This window comes from Camelus dromedarius, chromosome 19, assembly GCF_036321535.1.
Source record: "Camelus dromedarius isolate mCamDro1 chromosome 19, mCamDro1.pat, whole genome shotgun sequence".
Lineage (NCBI taxonomy): Eukaryota > Metazoa > Chordata > Mammalia > Artiodactyla > Camelidae > Camelus > Camelus dromedarius.
In genome coordinates this window covers 21,841,900-21,860,589 of record NC_087454.1, presented here as the reverse complement: position 1 = coordinate 21,860,589, position 18,690 = coordinate 21,841,900, and the positions used below count along the sequence as shown (strand labels likewise).

Below are 18,690 nucleotides of genomic sequence, written 5' to 3'. Positions count from 1 at the left end.
CCTTCTCTGCTGGCCCAGCTGTCTTTGGCCAGGCCCTTGGGGCCCTGCCGATTTGCACAGCTATCTTATACTTTTCCACTGGTTCTTCTGCATGCATGTTTCCTGAGCACTTACAGCAGGGAATTTGCATCTAGGTGGAGAAGTAAGCTCCCAACAGAAGGCAGGGCTGACAGAGAGGTCCTAAAGTGCAGGTGTCCAGCCCAATGTGTGCTCAGACCCTGCAAGCCAGTCCTACAGGGCAGGTACTGTGCATAGATTTTGCAGCCCACAGCCTGGCACAAAGTGGTTGCCCACTGTCTGTGTATACAGACTTCTGGACACTCAGTGTGACCAGGTGGTGGCTCAGAAGGGAAGTCACAGTGGGCTGAGGGGGTCTGGTAGGTCCCCAGAGGAGATGGGAAGCTTTGAGTATTTGGTCACCTTGGATTCCTACAGAGCCTCTGACCCCGTGCTCATGCCAGCAGCTCCTGCCTTGCTGGTCCTCCCAACCCTGTCAGTCGGGCACTCAGTGGCTCATTCATCCAGCAAGTGTGGGTCATGGCCTGTTCTGAGCTGGTGAGCCTGTGTGCTGGGCCCCTTGAGGCCCAGAGTGGAGAGACAGACACCGAGGAGATAAGCGGGCCTCCGTGAGGGAAGGACTGCGATGGGGGGCCAGAGGGTCACTCTTGGCGGAGGGAGCAGCCTCTGAGAAGGCCTGCTGGGGCAGCAGATGTGGTCAGATGGTGGGTTTTTGTAGGGACCAGAGTGAGGCTGGACGTTGCAGACCTGAGGGAGAGATGTGGGCCTTGGGTGTTTCACACACACATACACACACACACAGAGGTGGGGAGCCACCAAGGGTGGCAGGCAGGGAGTCATATGTCAGATGATCTGTGCTTTAGAAATAGGCTGCAGTGGACACTGGATGGTGGGGAGAAGAACCAGCAGTGGGAGCAGGAAGGGGGATGGTGGCCGTGAACCAGGCCTGAGCCGACCCCTGGAGAGCCCTGAGCCCTCCGTGGAGTCCCAGACCCAGCTGAATCCAGAGCTGGCTGGAGTGGGGCCCCCCTCACTGTCCCCTCATCCCCGCTCACCCTGAACAGCCGCAGGTTAGGGGATGTTCACTCAGGGCCTGGACGTCTTCCCGACCTCAGACACCCTTCCAGCCACAGCTTGGCTGCCTGGAATCCACCACACAGCTCCGTTTATTTAGACAAGGACCTCGTTCCTGGCTGAAAACAAAGGTAGCACCGTGTTCATCCCTTACCCCTCTGAGTAGCTCCCTTTCCTGAGAGCCTGGTTTTCAGAGTGGGAAGGAAAGAAGGAGGGACAGGGAGAGAAAGAACAGTGTGTGTGTGTGTGTGTCTGTGTGTGTGTGTGTGTTTGTCTTCGTGTGACCACAGGGGGCCAACTCATGCCTTCCCCAACCCCTCTCTCTGCCGGGAGCCTGGGGGATGCTCTCAGGTTGTGTAACAACCCCCACTTTCTCTTCTGTTTTGCAGTTTGCTGCCTTCATATTTTGCGATAATGTAGATTTTTCCACTTGATTTCCTGGATTTGTCTTTCATTGTTTTTCTCTCTTTTTAGAGTTAAAAGGACCAAAAAAAAAAAAAAGAAAAAGAAAGAAAGAAGAGGGGAAGAGGAGCCAGGTCTTGCTGGACCCCCTGCAGCTGCTGCTGGGCTGGGGGAGGGCAGGCCTCGCGGCGCCCCCTGCACTGTGCAGCTGCAGGGAAATTGCTCCACGCTCTGGAGGAGGAGTTTTCTCCTTCCAAGTCTGGAGCCCAGAGCCCGGGGTGCTTCTTGGGCAGAGGTAGCAGCCTGGGTTGCAGAATGCGATCCCAGGGCCCTGGGTACTGGAGCAAGAGGGGGTTGGCGCTGAGTCCCCAGGAGCTGTGGATGTGGTGCCCTATCTGGTCACCTCTCTGCCCCACTGCCTGGGGGCTGGCTGCTTAGCTGCTTCCTGGGAGGGGCCTAAGCCTTGCCCCAGGGGCTGGCGAGAGTGGATGTCCTGGTGAGGGAGAGAATGAAGGAACAGGGGGTGAGAGGATTCCTGAGCCTGGAGGATGTGGCTGAGGGCTTTGGGGAGGAACAGGAGAGCCTGGGTCCCCCGACTGTCCCCACCTGGGGTCTGCCTGGGTGAAAGCAGGCTGCCCTGGGGTGGGGGTGGGGCTTTTCTTTCAGCCTTCCCTGAACCACCAGGGTAGGCACAGCCCATGAGTTGGGGTGTCATGAAGGCAGGGGATCCGGGGGCTGCTTGGAGCGAGGGGAGAGGATTTATTTAGATCGATGGAATGGAGAGAGCCATCCCGTGGGGTTTAAGGAGGTGCCAGGGGGAAGAAGAAGCTGAGCACAGGTGTAGTGATTGCACTGTGTGTAAACCCAAGTCCCCCGGGGCATCAGGGAGACACCTCAGGCGGAAAACCGGGCTGACCGACTCCCTGGCCTGTCCCTTAGTGCCTGTAGGTCTCCGTGGCCCAGCCTCAAACAAGCTCCCTGGATTGTCTGTGCTGATGGAGGGAGCTGGAAGTGGACAATCCCAGGCAGTGGAGGACAGAAAAACGAGGTCATTTTGGCAGTGATCTGTCATTTGAGGGTGGGATTTATAAGTCCAAAGTATTTTCAATTCCTGGCTTTCAGGCAAGGCAGCAGCCCCCAGAGCAAAGTCAGAACAGAGTTCAAATCTGCCTCTGTGCTTCAGCTGTATGGCCAGGCTGCAGCCTCCCTGTCCCCTAGGATGAAGCTGGGTGGAGTGCGGGGCTGCAGTCCCCAGCCTCCCTCCATCGCATCGCTCTGCTCGCTTCCTCCTCTGCCCTGCCTCCCAGGTGTTTTCAGACCTCCACCCTGCAGTGTAAGCTGTATGGTCAGAGGCTCTGCCCTCCTCACAGCTGCATCCCAGCATCTAAACGGTGCCAGGCACATAGTAGGTGCTCAGCAAACATTTGTTGACTCAGTGAAGGAAAGGCAGTTGGTAGCATGTTGGGCAGGGAGTGTCATGGGACGCGTGGTGTCTGGGGAAGCATGCAGTGGGCCTGGCACCCAGCAGGCCTTCCCTGCCACCCGTGTGGCCAGCAGTGCTGTCTCCTTGTGCCCCTCCTGGGCTGGTCGCTCTCTCTTCCGATCTTGCTTCCCAACTAGACTGAGCTCCCAAGGAAGGGGTTTTATTTGCTATTGTTTCTTAAGGACTGAATATGCCAGAAACTGAGCAGGGCACTTCTCGAATGAGTGAATGAATGAATGAACACTCAGAGCTGGCCCTGCCCTTGGGGAGTGCAGCTGGAGGCAGACACGGGCACTAACACATCGGCTGGACCTGGAGAACAATGGGAAAGGTCACAAGACCACACAGGGAAAGGGCGCAAAGACCACAAAATACAACAGGAAACCCATATCAAGTTTCGCTAGTGGAGTCTCCTTATCACGTTCAAGTCAGGGCAGCTGCCTGGAGCCTGGGGGCGGTGCAGAGTTCCAGCGGTCAGGGGAGGCCTGGCCAGGAAAGAGCCTGTCCTCAGGCGAAGGTAAGATTTCAGGAGCCAGGTTGGGGAGGGGGTGGGCAGCCCCATGTGGGGCTGGGCACTCACTGCAGGGTCCCAGTGAGGGTGGGGGTGGGAATTAGGGAGCTGGGAGAGGTGGGTGGGCTGGTGGGGCCCAGGGGGGTACAGGGATGTTCCAGCACTCACTGCAGGGGTTAGACTTGGGGTCTTCCCAGAGGTGGCGGGGAGCTGCAGGAGATGGGGGTTAACGGAGACCCAGTGACTGGGGTCTCCCCTTTCTCTGCCTGAGAGAGGCTGTGGACACAGACTTGGTTACAGCCCCACTTACTGCCTGTGTGACCTCTGTCAGGCTACTTAGCACCTCTGAGCCTGTTTCCTCATCTGTGAAATGCCTGCCCCAGGGCATGTGAGGATTTATTGAGTGCCCGGCATGCAATGGGTGCTCAGTGAATGCTGGTCCCTCTTCAGTCCTCCCCAGTCCTCTCTAGCTGCGCCAAGGGGCGAGGAGGGCTGTTGAGGCAGATACTGTGCCACTTACTACTGGAAGCTGGTGTCACCCCAGGAGAGCCAGCCCCTTAGTCCCTGGGCTGAGGCCCCCTGAGCAGCCAAGCTGACAATTGGGCAGTGATGCCAGGGGGCCCCATGGGCACTTGGTTTCTCTCTGTGGGGCCCGTGACACCGGCGGGTACTTACTCCGGGGCAGATCCTGTGCCCAGACAAGCTCATGGGCCCCATGTGTTCCCTGACTCCACTTCCCAACCTGTTCCCATTCCCCACGTGGCCTGTCATGACACATTGGGCTGGCTGGTAGGTAGCCACAAGGAGCCGGATGGCCTGCATTCGAACCCCTGCTCTGTCCCCGACTATCTGTGTGACCTTGGGGAAGCCACTTAACTTCTTTGTGCCTCAGCATCCTTTTTTTAAATTTAATTTTATTTTTTGTAGGGGAGATAATTAGGTATGTATGTATGTATGTATGTATGTATGTATTTATATGGAGGTACTAGGGACTGAACCCAGGACCTCATGCATGTTAAGTATGTGCTTTGCCACTGAGCTATACCCTGCCGCTACTTCCACCACAGCATCTCCATCAATGGAATTGTCAGCTTGGCTGCTCAGGGGGCCTCAGCCCAGGGACTAAGGGGCTGGCTCTCCTGGGGTGACACTGTGCTGATAATACTAACCTCAGATGAGTGAATCCATGTAAAATGTTCAGAATAATATGCAATCTGCATTAGACACTCTATGAACGTTCACTAGTAATTGAGCTTGGCAAAAGCCCCCAAACTCCCCTCCAGTCCCCTGACCCTTGTGGTTGTAAGAATATCCCACCCTGCTTAGACCAGCGCTCATTTCTGAGGATCTTGTGACTCACTCACATTCTAGCTGACAGAGCTGTGGTCACCTAACTCTCCTTTCACCAGCAAAACGAAGCATTTAAGATGTACCCTGGGGTGTCAGGTAGGACCATACCGTGCAACTTCTTCAGGGAGCATCAGCCAGAAATATGACTTAACCTAAGCGTTTCTCCCTATTCAGAGCAATTAACTCCCATCCCCTGCCTCCCTCTTCTCTGGCCCCCTGGTCCCCTCCTCCCTTCTGGAGCCAGGTGGCTCATCCTTATCCTGTCCAGCCTTCTCCTTTTGTCCATCTGTTTCCCCAGATTGCGAGAGAAACGTCACAATTGGCCCACTTTCTAACTGGAAAGAAACCATATGGAGGGTTTAGCTGGGAGCTGAGCGTCTGCCCGGCCACTGTTAGGGCCGGGCCAGCGCTGTGGGCAGCAGACTGGCTCCCTCTGGCTCTCTATGTGATCCGGGACTGGAGGTGCCCAGTCCTGCCCCCATGCTCTCTCTTATTTTCTCCTTCTCTCCCTTCTCCAGGAGCTCCTGGTAGCCATGCTCTCCTCTGGGGCTTGGGACGTCTTTGGGTGTCTTAGGAGGACTTGAGGGGCTTGGCTTACCTGAAAGTAGCAGAAAGTAAGGGAGGTGCTGGTCAGGGTGGGTCAGAGGCCTGTGGATGTTACAGAGAACCAGGGGTTCTACTTCCTGGTGGTGTGAGATTGTGTGTGTCATGTGGCCCCACGCCTGGCAGGCGCCTGGCATGGAGCAGCCCTCTTTCTAGTGCGAGAAACTTGCCGTGCGTGCTGCTGTTACCAAGAACCTGTTAATGAGCACAGGGCCTGGGGACTAGAGCCCTCAGAGGTGTGTGTGGATGTGGGGGTTGGAGGCACTAATGACCCAGGGTGGACAATTTGCTGTCATTCTCAGATTTACTCCTCCAAAAACCATATGAAGTGGTTACATTGAAAATAAACAGTGTTTACTAAGCACTTGCTATGTGCCAGATATTATTGTATTTATATGCATGAAGTCACTTAGCTTTATAACAACCCTATGAAATAGGTAGTATTGTTATCTTCACTTTATAGATGTTGTACCTGAGGCAGAGAGAGGTTCAGTAATCAGCCTGAGATCACATAGCATTAAGTAGCATGGCTGAAATTTGAACCCAGACAGTCTAGCTCCTAGCTATGATGCTCTGTTGCCTCTTGCTAGCAACCTGTTTGTACATATGGGGAGACTGAGGCACAGAGAACTTAAGTGGCATGTCCAGGGTCATATAGCTCATGACTAGCAAAGCTAAAATTTGCACTGTGGCTGTTCTGACTTCACAGTTCATGTTCAGAGATCAGCACCTGGGAGCTAAGCATCAGGCTAGGGGAACGTGGGACCCCCCCGGAGTGTGGTTGGGGGAGAGACCCTGTCTGCCCCAGGCTGACTGGTACCCTTCTGCAGGGGGTGTGTGCATCGCCCAGTCAGTCAAGATACCACGGGAACCGAAGCCTGGGGAGTTTGACAAGATCATCCGGCGCCTCCTGGAGACCTCGAATGCCAGGGCGATCATCATCTTTGCCAATGAGGACGACATCAGGTGAGGGCAGAAGGCAGTGGGGTGGGGGCTGGGAGCTAGGGATCCCTGCGGGAGACCTTCCTAGACAAGCCTGACCCACCTTGGAGTCCAGAGAGATGGGGTGGGCCAGTGAGTGTGTGGGCTGGAGACCCCTCAGGCTGGGACACAGGCTACTGTTAATGGGGCCCCCTTTCTTTCCCCCTCCCTGTTTCCTGCATCCATTCTACCAACTGGGGGTGGTAAACAGGTACTTTAATGGGGGGACTAAGGCTGTGGGCTTGGGGCACCTAGGTTCTACTCCTCCTGTTAGCTGTGTGACCTCAGGCAAGTTTCTCAACCTCTCTGGGCCTTTTGTCTGTTTTTAAAAAAAACGAGTTAAGGATGCCTGCTACATAGTGTTGTTTGAGTCCTGAATGCAGGAGTGTGCATAAGGGGCTTAGAGCAGAGGCTGACATGGGGTGGTCTGGCTATCCCTCAGCCACTCCTTCCTTTCTTTGGTGAGCTCAGAGTAGTGGGAAGAGGCCTGGGCTGTGGTTATAGTTCTAGTCTGGCTTGGGGCCACACTCACTGTTGGCAGTATCGCTCCTCCCTGGGCCTCAGTCTTCGCATCTGCAGAATTGGGGCAGGTGGCCTCTGGGTGCCAGAACCATGCAGAGCAGAAACCCTGGACCAGCCCACCTCTCAGCACATCTGCCCCTGGGTCGTGAGTTGCAGGTCAGACACTCACATACCCTTAAAAGGTGGCCTCTGAACACCCCTCCTAACCCACTTGCCTTCTTTCTGCCTTTTCTCTGCTACCACCTCTCTGGGACTGAAAATGGACCTGCCTCTCATTCCCCAATCTGAGAGGAGACACAGGCCCTGCTTAGAGTCTGGTAGGGGAGGCACACCCTGCATTTGCAGAGGAGGGTGAGATAGTAGATATGGTCCTCCCCAGCCTCCTCCCTCCCATAGCTGGCCTGGGCTGTCAGAGCCCGCTGTGCCCTCCGGCCTCCCCTGCCTACCTGCCCATCCCAGCCTGGCCAGTCTGCCCTGCCCCTACTCGGCTCCCGCCCCACTGCTAACCAGCATCCACTCTGGGTCCCTTTCTTTCCAACACTATTTCCCACTTGTAAAGACCCCATCCTAGACTCCTGAGTTGCAGCAAAACAGATGTCCCCCCAGGAGACATTGTCAGGTCCCTACAGGGATGGAGGGCAAGGTTCCGGAAGATCACTAAGGCCTCAAAAGCTAAAAGGACCAGCTCTAATAAGTATTTCTCAGGCAGCAAAAGACCAGGCAGTGGGAGTCCTCAGGGTCCATCTGATACCTCCAAGCTGAAAACAGAGGCTGCTCCCAACCCCCTCAAAGCTTTCAGGTCCTCTAAATTCTGGCTCTGGATGGTCCTGTGGCCACAGGTCAGCCAGCCACTTGGGGGTGGAGGGACTCCTCTGAGTTTTTTTTTCCCTCCAATCACCAGTCCCTGTACTCCTGCCCCCACTCCCACCCCAAAGGCCAGCCCTCCTCAGGTCCCACCCCACCCACTCCAGCCCCCTGCGCAGCTCAGGTGGACCCACATACTGGGAGGGAAGGCGGAAGGCTCTGGGCCACAAATCCCAGAGAAGAGGCATCTTGGGGGGGAAGGGGGAAAGGCCTTAGACTGGCTCTCTGAGCAGCTTTCGGGTATGTGTGTTGGTGGAGGGGGTGGGGCGCATTTCTGGAAATCCACATGCATTTTCAGAAGCAAACAGAAGTAAAAATAAACCCAGGTGACTTTGCAGAGATGGAGGCTTGGGATCTCTGGTCATCTCTGGCTGGCCGGATGCAGGCGGGTATTAATAGGGCTGTGGTGTGGGTTCTGAGAGCATCCTCACCTCCAATTAATGTGCCCTGCGGGGGCTGCAGCAGGTTTGGGGGCCTGGCAATGTCGTGAATCAGGAGATGATGGAGGAGGGGAGGTGTGGGCTCTTGGGCCTGGAAACCTGTTTTTCCCTGGCAGCCGCAGGCTGTCCTGCCCTAGCTGGCCACCTCCTGCACAGGCCCAGCATCCTCCACCCAACCCCTGGAGTCTGTGTCCTGGCCTTGTCCACGGGAGGGGCCTGGCCAGTTTCTAGTCTCCTGGCCTCTTAGGTGCTGTGGGATCTTGAGCAAGTTGTTTGCTTCCTCTCGGCTCCAGTCTCTCCCCGTGGAGGGAGCTGCGCTGGGAGAAGTCTGCCCAGTCCTTCCTGTCTTTCTCCTCCTAGAAGATGTGTTTGAGGGGCCACTTAGCTCATGCATCCTGTAAGCACTGACTGAGTGCTGCATGTGGGCTCAGCCCTGTGCTGGGCTCCAGGACCCCTGACTTGATTAGGACCACTGTCACTATAGGCCTGGGAAAGGGGGAGCACCTGGCTGCCCGCTCCTTTTCATCCATCCAGGATGATGTGGGGAGCAGGTCTTTGAAGGACCTGGACTTTTGGCACAGAAGGAGGTGGGATGAAGAGGTGGAGGGTGTAGAGGTGTGTGTGTGTGTGTGTGTGTGTGTTGTGTATGTGAGACAGTGGATATAAATATGGATATAAAAATAAAAACTAGGGACCAAGGTGGCATGAACCTTAGAGGACAGGACCTGGGCAGATGTAGTTCCAGGGGTCTGAGTCAGACACAGGGCAGATCCAAACCTAGGGAAACAGGTGTGGTGTTTGCAGGGACAGATTTGGTCCTAGGGGACAGGAGTGGGTCTGGGGAGCACACTGCTCCTGTAGGCAGGGGTGGGCCCAGGGGACAGGCAGGGGATAGGGGTGCAGGGAGGGGTGAGAGGGGTGCAGGGAGGGGTGAGAGGGGTAGCTGTGGGCCTATGGGCCAGGGCACCAGGGGACCATGGGCCTGGGGTACTGGCATGGGTGCTGGGGCAACTCTGAGCCCGGGACTCACATGGATGAGGAGTGAGGGGTCCAGGTGTGGGCTGTAAGGGAGACAGGTGTGACTGGTGGTGGGGGCAGTTTTGTGGGCGGACACGGCTGGGCTGGGCTGGTGTGTGTTCCCACAGGCGTGTGCTGGAGGCTGCACGGAAGGCCAACCAGACAGGCCACTTCTTCTGGATGGGCTCGGACAGCTGGGGCTCCAAGATCGCACCTGTGCTGCACCTGGAGGAGGTGGCTGAGGGGGCTGTGACCATCCTCCCCAAGAGGATGTCCGTGCGAGGTAGGCCCAGCAGCTTGGGTGGTGCGCCCGCTGCTCTTACCTGACACCATCCACCACCGCTGTCAGTGTCACCCCCGACTGTCCCCCGACTCCCTGCCTCTCCTGCTCCTCATCTTCCTGCATCCTGTCTTTCCTCTTCCTTGGCTCATAGCTTCTTTGTGCTCAGGTTCTGGGCTGGGAGGCCTTTCTGGCCACATTCTACCCAGCAGGATTCCAATCGAGATTTAGGACCTTTCTTCCTCCCTTTCCAGATATTTCTGCCCTGTGCTGGGGGACAGGGGCCTCCCTGCAGAGCCTGCCTGGGTCTGGCGAGTCCTAGATGTTGAGGAGTCGGCCCTGCCCTGCCTGGCATCCTTTCCTCCTGGGGCTGAACCCACAGTCACCCTGGGCAGGAACAGATTGCTCTGGCTGGAACCTCTCTGTGAGTGAGGCATGAAGTTCCCATTAACGGCCCGATTTGGCAGGGACCTCACTGTCCTCACCATGGGGGAGGCAGGTTCCCAGGGCCTTCTCCTCCACTCTTGCTTCAGTACAGTCCAGCATTGGTGGAGCTGGAAAGGCCTGCAGGCGTCTGCCTCCACCAAACTTTCCAGGATACCGAGTTCTGGGCAGGAGAGGGACATGCGTAAGGTCACACAGCAGTGTCCTCTGTTTACCCGAGGCAGAGGGAACATAGGCAGCAGAAGTTTCCACACTACCCACTCAGCCTTAAGCCATAATAAACATAAAGTAACAATAACTATGGCTATTGGTACCCAGAAATGCCAGGCCCCTTGCAGACATCTCATTTAGTCTTCCCCGCAACCCCACAAGAAGCTTCCATCCACATGCAGCAGATGAACACACTAAGGCTCAGAGAGATGATGTGGCATATAGTGGCAGAAAGTGACACAAAGTGGCTATTATGTGGCCGGGCGCCGAGACTTGCCTGGCAAGTCTCTTTTCTCTCTGGGACATTAGAGCAGCCTTTAGAGCCATAGTTCTCATCTGTGGGTGCTTTTGACCCTCAAGGATCAAGTGGCAATGTCTGGAGACATTTTGGTTGTCATAGTTGGGGAATGATGCTTCTGGTATCTCGTGGGTAGAGGCCAGGGGTGCTGCTGAACATCCTGTGATGCATAGGATGCCCCTTGCCCCAGCAAAGAATGATCAGGCCCAGTGTCAGCAGTGTCAAGGTTGACACTCGACTTTAGGCCAGTCCCCCACCAGTGCCAGCACCTCCCTTACAGCTCCGACAGGTGGTCACTGAGCCTCCACTGGACCCTGCCGTAGACAGGAAGCTCACTGATTGGTGTGGCCCCATTGAACTTTCAGGCCGTCAGGCCCATCCCCAGCAGCTCAGTCAACTGTGCACCTTTCACAGAACAGTCAAGATGCAGAGGGGCCCTGAGAGGAGACAGAAGGCGTGATTCACCACCAGCCTGCCCACCTAGGGCAGGTGTTTCTGGGCTTAGAGCAGAGTTGCTTAGTTCCTTGGAGCATTTGAAGGAGGAGGCTGCCTCTGTCAGTGATGGGGAGGTTCTGGACTTGAACGGAGAAGATCCGGGTCCCCATCTTGTTGTGTGACCTGGATCACTCCCTGCACTCTCTGGTCCGATCTCTTCAGAACCAGAGAGCTCAGGTGCTCCCAGGCTTGGGCGCCCCTGCCCCCGACTAGCCTCTCTGCTCTACTCTCAGGACGCCCAGGTGGCTCCTCAAAGAGGCCCCATATTATCATTTTGGTGGTTAAAAAGCAGGAGAAATATCCTTTTCCTGTGCTTCACTTCCATAAAGGCAGCAGTTGTGAGATTACACATGTTCCCCCTGGAACTTAATACAGGTCTTTTCTCTATGAAGGAAATGAAATGCTCCACGTTTAATTTTGTCCAGCTGGTCCCGGGATCAGAGAATGCCTTCTTCCCTCAGCCCTGCCTCTGCCTGGGCCCTGTAAGGCTGCGGGAAGCAGAGGGAAGGGCTGGGAGTGGGCGGGGAAGGGAGGCCGAGGTCCTGACATCCTGGTTCCCTATCAGGCTTCGACCGCTACTTCTCCAGCCGCACGCTGGATAACAACCGGCGCAACATCTGGTTTGCTGAGTTCTGGGAGGACAACTTTCATTGCAAGCTGAGCCGCCACGCACTCAAGAAGGGCAGCCACGTCAAAAAGTGCACCAGTGAGCATGAGCACGGGGCGGGGCCTGGGGCTGAGCCTCAGGGGGCGGGGCCAGGATGGGCCCTGAAGGGGTGGGACTGTGTGTGTGGGGGGAGTCTGAGAACCCTGGGTAGAGGGGGTCTATGGGACATTATTGCAGGAGCCGGACTGTCCAGGGGCCTAGGCGGTGGCACCTGGGTGTGGAATTGGGGGCCCAAAGGGGCAGGGCCAGGGCTGAATCGTGGTCTGACACCAGGGCCTTGCCTGTGGGTGGGCTTAGGGTGATGCTGCTGAGTGGGGGAAGGGGCTCCTGGGTCTGGCAGAGGCTTCCTTCTGCCTGTGGCCGCCTTGGGCTTCATCTGGATGTCCCTCAGGGAAGTGACCCCAGCCGCTCTGTGGTTTATGATGTTCACCAGTCTGAGCACTTTACAGACACCATTTCTAACCACTTGGGATTCCCTCAGTCACTCAACAGACACCAGTTTGATTCTCAGTGCCTGGCCCTTGTTCTAAGCACCGTGGATATAGCAATGAATGAAAGAATCAAAAATCTCTTGGAGTTTTTATCCTAATAGGGGGGACAGACAATAAACAAGATAAATAAGTAAACTATGGATTATATCAGAAGGAAAATGTGCAGTCAAAACAAACAAAATCTATAAGAGAGGATGGCCTCTAGGAAAGGTGACATTTGAGCAGAGTCCTGAAAAGAACAGGGAATGAGCCACGGGAAGATGGGACAATGGGTCTGTTTTACAGGCTGGAAAACGGAGGCTCAGGGAAGGTAAGAAAAAGGACCTGAGTTCCCACAGATGGAAGGTGGTAGAGCAGGATTTGGACCCAGCTCTGAGCTCTAGGCCCTCAGCCCCCCATAGTAGCCATCTTGGTGTGTTCACCTTTGATACATGTGGGTGTGAGTCCTTGTGTGCTCGTGGTGTGGTGGCTCTGCAGCAGGACCTGGCCTCAGGGACATTGAGAGGGCCCTGGGTACCCCTCAGCCTGAGCGGTGCCCATGCAAGGATGGTGCATTCCCTCTTATATCCTCCTGGACTGGTTGGTGCAGCTTGGGCAGAGGCCTTGATGAGCAAGGGGTCACTGAACTGGCTGCAGGGACGTGTTGCAGGGAAGATGCTGGCCTCCCATTCTTCCAGACTTGGGCTGCTAAATTGCCCAACTGCATGTCTCAGGAGAGCGGCAGATACTGGCAGTGGGAGATTGGGCTGGTGTGTCTTGAGGTGGCAAGAAGTGGGTGGGTACCCAAATGGTTACTTCCTAACTGTGTGACCTCGGGCAGATCATTTCACCTCTGGAGGCCTCAGTTTCCTCATCTGTAAAATAGGAATCATACTGCCCACTCCCATTCCCCCAGGGCCCCATCCCCAGCAGAGCTACCTCTCTCACGGTTTCCCAGAGGAGGCGTGGAGGTGTTCTGCAGGAAGCACTCGTAGATGGCCCATGCATTGCCCCACACCTGAGCGAGACAGGAGTCACTGAGCTGGATGTCTCTGCAGCTGTCAAGGCCTGTGGGAGGGAACGCCCTCCTCCCTCCTCCTCTCCTGGCCCCCTCCCTGGGAGCCCGCGGAGCAGGGCTTGGGAATTAAAGCTGTAAACAAGGCAGATGTCGCATCCGTCTTTCTGACAGCACTGCCAGCCAGGTGACGGCTGAGCGGAGGAAGGCCTGGTTTACGAGGAGGTAGGAGAAATTTACTGCCTGCTGCTCCCGGGGCTGGGAGCTCTGAGAGTGAGGATAGCAGCATGGCAGCTGGGGATGTGTAGGGAGATGCCGATCACCCAGCCTGTGCTAACAGTAATAACAACAATAATAATAACAGCTGATATTTATATAGCATTTATTACTTGTCAAGCTCTGTTCTAGTGCTTTGCATTTAATCTTCATAGCAACTCATTTTATAGATGAGGAAACTGAGGCACAGAGAGGTTAAAGACTTGCCTAAGGTCATACAGGTAGTACATAGCAGAGTTGGGATTTGAACTCTGGCCATCTGGCTCCAGGGATGTCTTAATCCTGGGGCCCTCCTGCTATTCCTGCTTGGCTTAGAAGGCTCTTCCCACCTCCACATTCCTAAAGGAATATAAGGAGTTCCCCTAGGGAAAGGAAGGAAGACCAACATTTGAGATTACCTATGTGCCAGGCCATGCCACTCATTAGAGGATCTCACATTTGCTTAAACCACAAGCCATATGGTGGCCAGAGGGATCCTGAGCCTTTCCCCTCAATGCTGGTTCTTACTTATTCAACTGCATTTACTAAGAAGCTGTCTGTGTGCCCAGCCCTGTGCTATGCTCTGTGAGGGGGATAGACCTGCCCTGGGAAGCTTCTCCTGCAGGTGGGAGACAATATGGCCTCACAGACGAGGCGGTATATGATGGCGTGGTCTCAGCAGTCAGAGCCGTGGGCCTCCAGAGAGCACCTGATTGTGAGACAGATCCAGGAGGCCTCTTGGAGAGAAACTGAGAGTGCTGGGAGACTATGGATGGTGCACTTTTAATTCAGGAGGTCAGAAGTCCTTACTGGGAAGGTGACTGGGAAAGAGTGTGCCAGGCAGAGGGCACAGCATGTGCAAAGGCCCTGAGGTCGGCTCAGGCCTGGCAGGTTTGGAGAGCAGTGAGGAGGCCCATGCAGTTGAAGCAGATAGAGCAACAGGTAGAAGCTAAGGTCAGTGAGTTGGGGTGGAGTGGCACAGATCGTGTGGGCCTTGCAGGCAGTTTGTAAGGATTTAGTCTTTTAATGCAGAATGAGACAAAGCTATTGCAGGGTTTAGAAAAGATTAATGTGATCAGATTTATGTTGTAATGGACTCACTCTGGCTGCTTCCTGAAGCGGAGATGGGGGCAAGGACAGAGCAGAAGACCAGTTAGGAGGCAGTGCTGTAGTCCAGGTGGGAAGTGATGGGACCCCGCAGCAGGTGGTGGCCATGGAGATGGTGAGAAATGTATACCTTCTGCAGAATTTGCTGATGGATTTGAGGTGAAACAAAGATGGCAGAAAATCAAGGATGAATCCAAGGTTCTTGGCTGTGCACTGAGATGGGAGGGTGGGAGGGTCAGGCCTAGCCATATGGAGAATCCTGGGAGAGGTGGGTGCAAAACCCAGGCTGGAGTTGGGCAGGAGGAAGATGTTGGAGAGAAATTGATGATGGTGAGTAGGGACAACTCTTCTGAGGTTTGCTCAGAAACGGAGAAAGAGGGATGCTAGCTAGAGGAGAAGTGGGGTCAATAGAAGGTTTTTATTTGTTTAAATGGGAGAAATTGGAGCATATTTCTCTGTTGACAGCAAAGATTCAGCAGAGGGAAAACCAGATGCTGCTGGAAGGGGAGGGAGCCTGGTTGGGTGATGGGGGAGAGGAGACATCCACGTGGCGGGCCAGCTGTGACTTCAGCCCCCAGAGCTGCCTCCCCTTCACCCCTGGCCGCAGTCTGACCCGGTCTGGGAGGGCTATGCCCAGGCTCCAGGGCTGAGGGGTGTAGGCCTCAGAACCAGTGCGGGGCAAGCTGTCCTGTGCAGGTGCCAAGCATGGCCTCTGCTACAGCGATCAACCTTCTCTAGTGGTCCCAGGAGCCCACCTCATTTCACAGACGAGGGGATGGGAGCTCAGAGATGCTAAGTAACTCAGCAGGCCAGTGAGAGGCTGAGCGGGGGCTTTCAAGCTGCTCCCATCTGACCCTGACACCCATGTCGTGTTTCTCAAACTGGGGTCTGTGGACATCTGGAGACACATTCTTGTGGTCAGTCTCTTAGAGATCCAGGAGTTCCATGACAATTCTTGAACTTTGCATTTTCATCAGCAAGTGGTCTTTACCAATTGCAAAGACAACTTCTCTGCTACTGTGATCATTTGCAGTTGGAAGTCACTGTCACCATCAGGACTTCAGCTTCTGATGATTGTATTTTCATCCTGGGGTCATATTCATCCTGGGGTCATCCTGGGACAGAGTTGTTTTCCTTCAAAAGGGGCCTGAGGCTGGCTCAGGTTTGGGGAACCCTGGGCTGTACCACTGCAGAGCTCCTGGAGCCAGAAAGACAGGAGCCCACCCTGCTGGGTGAGTCACTTCACCTTCTTGCCCCTGAGGTGGTGATCCCTTATCAGCCCCAGCCAGTAACCCACCAAGACCCCAGGGCTGGCAGCGTTCCCAGAGACGGGAGTTGGCAGAGAGCTGAGACCAAGTTTGGGGAAACAGACTTAGAGATGGCAGAGACCAGGCTGAGTTGTTTAGAGGTTCCCCAATTGAAAAGCAGATGACTTGATGGGTTGAAAATTCAAGGGGAAGGGCCGGCAGAAATGATGGTGGGGGGCTGAAGAAGGAGGGTGCGATTCTAGATGAGGAAGGGGAGACTGCCATGTGACTCTGAGGGATGCCAGCAGGTCCTGGGGCAGCAGAGCCTGACCTCAGGAGCAGGACCTGTGTGTTCCAGGGAGGTGACGGGGAGAAGTTCTCAACCACAGGCAGAGTCAGGAAAGAGGGGGCATGGCCAGCAGGCGCAGGTGGCAGCTCCTCCCCCCATCTGTATATCAGGCCCCTTTCTGTGGGGTGGGCACCCCACTCATCTTGTGGGGGGCAAGGCTAACCAGCACGTGCCAGGCTGCAGACAGGATGGAGCAGTGGCCCAAGGCTGGATTGGAGGTCTCTGGGGGTGGGGCATTATGCCACGGAGGAGTGTTAGGGAGGAGAGGAAAGCTGAGGCTTATAGAGCGCTATGTACAAGGTATGATGCCGTGTGTTCTACGTCTGTGCCTCCTCGAATCGTCTCAGTGGCCTCTCAGTGGATACTATTTCCCTGGGTTTCCATCTGAGGGATATAGATTTTACTTCACCTGGGTCCTATAGCTGGTCTGTGGCAGAGCTGTGTACCAGACGGCTCTCCCTGCGGGGATCCAGGGACCCTCTTATACTACTCCCTGGGAGTTTGCCCAAGGGATGAAAATCAGTGTGTATGTTTGCATATTTGTATGTAAATGCAAGTTTAGATGTGTGTAGATGTGTGTTGTGCACAGACACCTGTGCCAGATTCCTTGTGTGGACCTGAACCTGCGAGCGCAGACCCCACGAGGGCCTCACCAGCCCTGTCTCAGCCAGTGGAGTTAATTCCCGCCGGGGGGCAGCCTTCAGCCTAAGACTGGCAGGAGTTGGGGTATTTGTCCCCTCGGATGGGATGACCCTGAGTCGTACGCTATACAGTTTTCTGGAGTCCCCCACGAGCTTGGGCCCCACACCTGGCGTTACTGCTCTCCCTTCCCCATCTCACCTCCTTACCCCCTCCTAGTGTTTCCAGCCATCACTTCCCAGGTCAAACACTTGCACCCAAATCCTTGTCAGGACCTGCTCGTGGGGCTTCTCGGCCTGACAGTAAATCTGAGTGACCACATGCTTGTATGAGTGTCATGATGACTGTGTAGCTGTGTACATAGTGTGTGTTTATGTATGCACCTGTGTTCAGATATGTTGGAACATGCATACAGGTAGAGAGCTGTGTATACATGCACGCAGGCTTGTGGGTTGCTACTCTATATGGTAGATGTGAAAATACATGTGTCTAAGTGGTTGACTTTGTGCACCTTGATGTCGGGGAGTGTATGTGTGCCTGTGTACGTGAGCACAGAACTCCAGAGGATGGTGGTGGGGCCGGGTGGGCTGTGGAGAGGTGAGGGGGGAGAGGAGGAGGAACTCTGATTATTTCAACCTTGAAAACTCATTTCAATTACAATTTACAACCTGCAGACAAAGGCTGCAGTCACCGTAGTAACCACAGCTACGGGGTTTTGATGGAGAAAATCCTCTCCCGGGTGGTTCCTCGCTCGGCTAGCTGTCACCCGTGGCAGAGCCAAGCGCATCTCGGGCTCGGTGTGCCCCGGGACACAATTAGGACATCCTCAAACTGTTGCTGCTGTCATCGCTGCCATAAGTCTGGAATTTATCTCCTCCAGGAGCTCTCAGAAGTGTGTCTCCTATCCTCCCAGAACTGCAGTTCCCCTGCCTGGGCCTGGGGGTCCCGCCCACTCATAGAGGGGATTTTTCTGACCCCCGCTTTCCTCCATGGTCACCTCTCTCCTGTAGCCCTGCAGACAGGCATCCTTAGCTCCTGGTTAGGCCTGGCCAGACAACTGGGGCAGGACCTGAGCCCCAGAGAAGGGGGAAGGAGGCAGGTCAGGGGCTGGATGGAGGGAGAAGAAGGGGAGGGACAGTTCAGGGTGGTAGAAACTCTTTTGGAACCAGAGAGATCCAGGTTCAAATCCTAGCTTTGGTGCTTACCAGGCAGGCCATTCCCCAGGTGTGTGTGAGTGCCTGCCAGGCGCCAGGACTCCTGCAAGACTGCATACATCACTCGACCACGGGCAGCTCTCAGTTACCTCCTCTGTGAGGGGGCCAGTCCAGCCTACCTCTCCGATGCTTGGAGAGGAGGAAATGCCAGCCATGCCGCAGGGTTATTTGCTGAAGGATATGCAGCAAATGGTGCATATCCTTCAGCAAATGGTTATGGGCACATCTTCTGACCTTCAGGACCTTCTTCAGTTTGTGTTTGTGATTCCTGCCCCTCTCCCCTAAAGTGAGTACACTTAGGCTCTGTCCTTTGTTGCTTCCTGTGGGGCTCAGGGGAAGGGCCCTTGGAGTTTGAGGGGTGTGTGTGTGTGTAGGGGGCATGCTCAGGCCTGCCACTCACTCGCAAACAAAGGCCCTTTGCCCATCACCTCACTGCTCCCATTTTCTCATTTGTAATTGGGGCCAGATTTGAGACAAAAGTCAAGGCCGTGAAAATGCGTTGGGAAGCCTCTGGAAGTCCATGGCTGGCACCTTAACAACTCTAGGTGGGAGGTCCTGGAGGGGCAGCACTGAAGGGCCACTGACAATCCACAGGACCCCAGAGCCCTTCCCATGGGAGCCTCCCCAGGCAGAGGTGGAGGTGGACTTGGTCCTGGACCTGAGTAGTCCAGGAATGGATGCTTCAGCCTGACTCACTGAGGAGGGACCCCTGAGAAGACAGGGAAAGGAGGGGCC

At 55.3% G+C, this 18,690-nt stretch overlaps 1 protein-coding gene across 3 annotated transcripts in view; it reads left to right on the top strand.

Moving 5' to 3' along the window:
- GRM4 (glutamate metabotropic receptor 4) overlaps positions 1–18,690 on the top strand; it is a 103,873-nt gene that overhangs the window by 65,454 nt on the left and 19,729 nt on the right. For all 3 annotated transcript variants that reach the window (XM_031434909.2, XM_031434907.2, XM_031434906.2), the window contains exons 4-6: positions 6,272–6,407; positions 9,394–9,548; positions 11,558–11,698. In XM_031434909.2, coding sequence (XP_031290769.1) covers positions 6,272–6,407; positions 9,394–9,548; positions 11,558–11,698 — 432 coding nt within the window. The remainder of the gene's footprint in view (positions 1–6,271; positions 6,408–9,393; positions 9,549–11,557; positions 11,699–18,690) is intronic.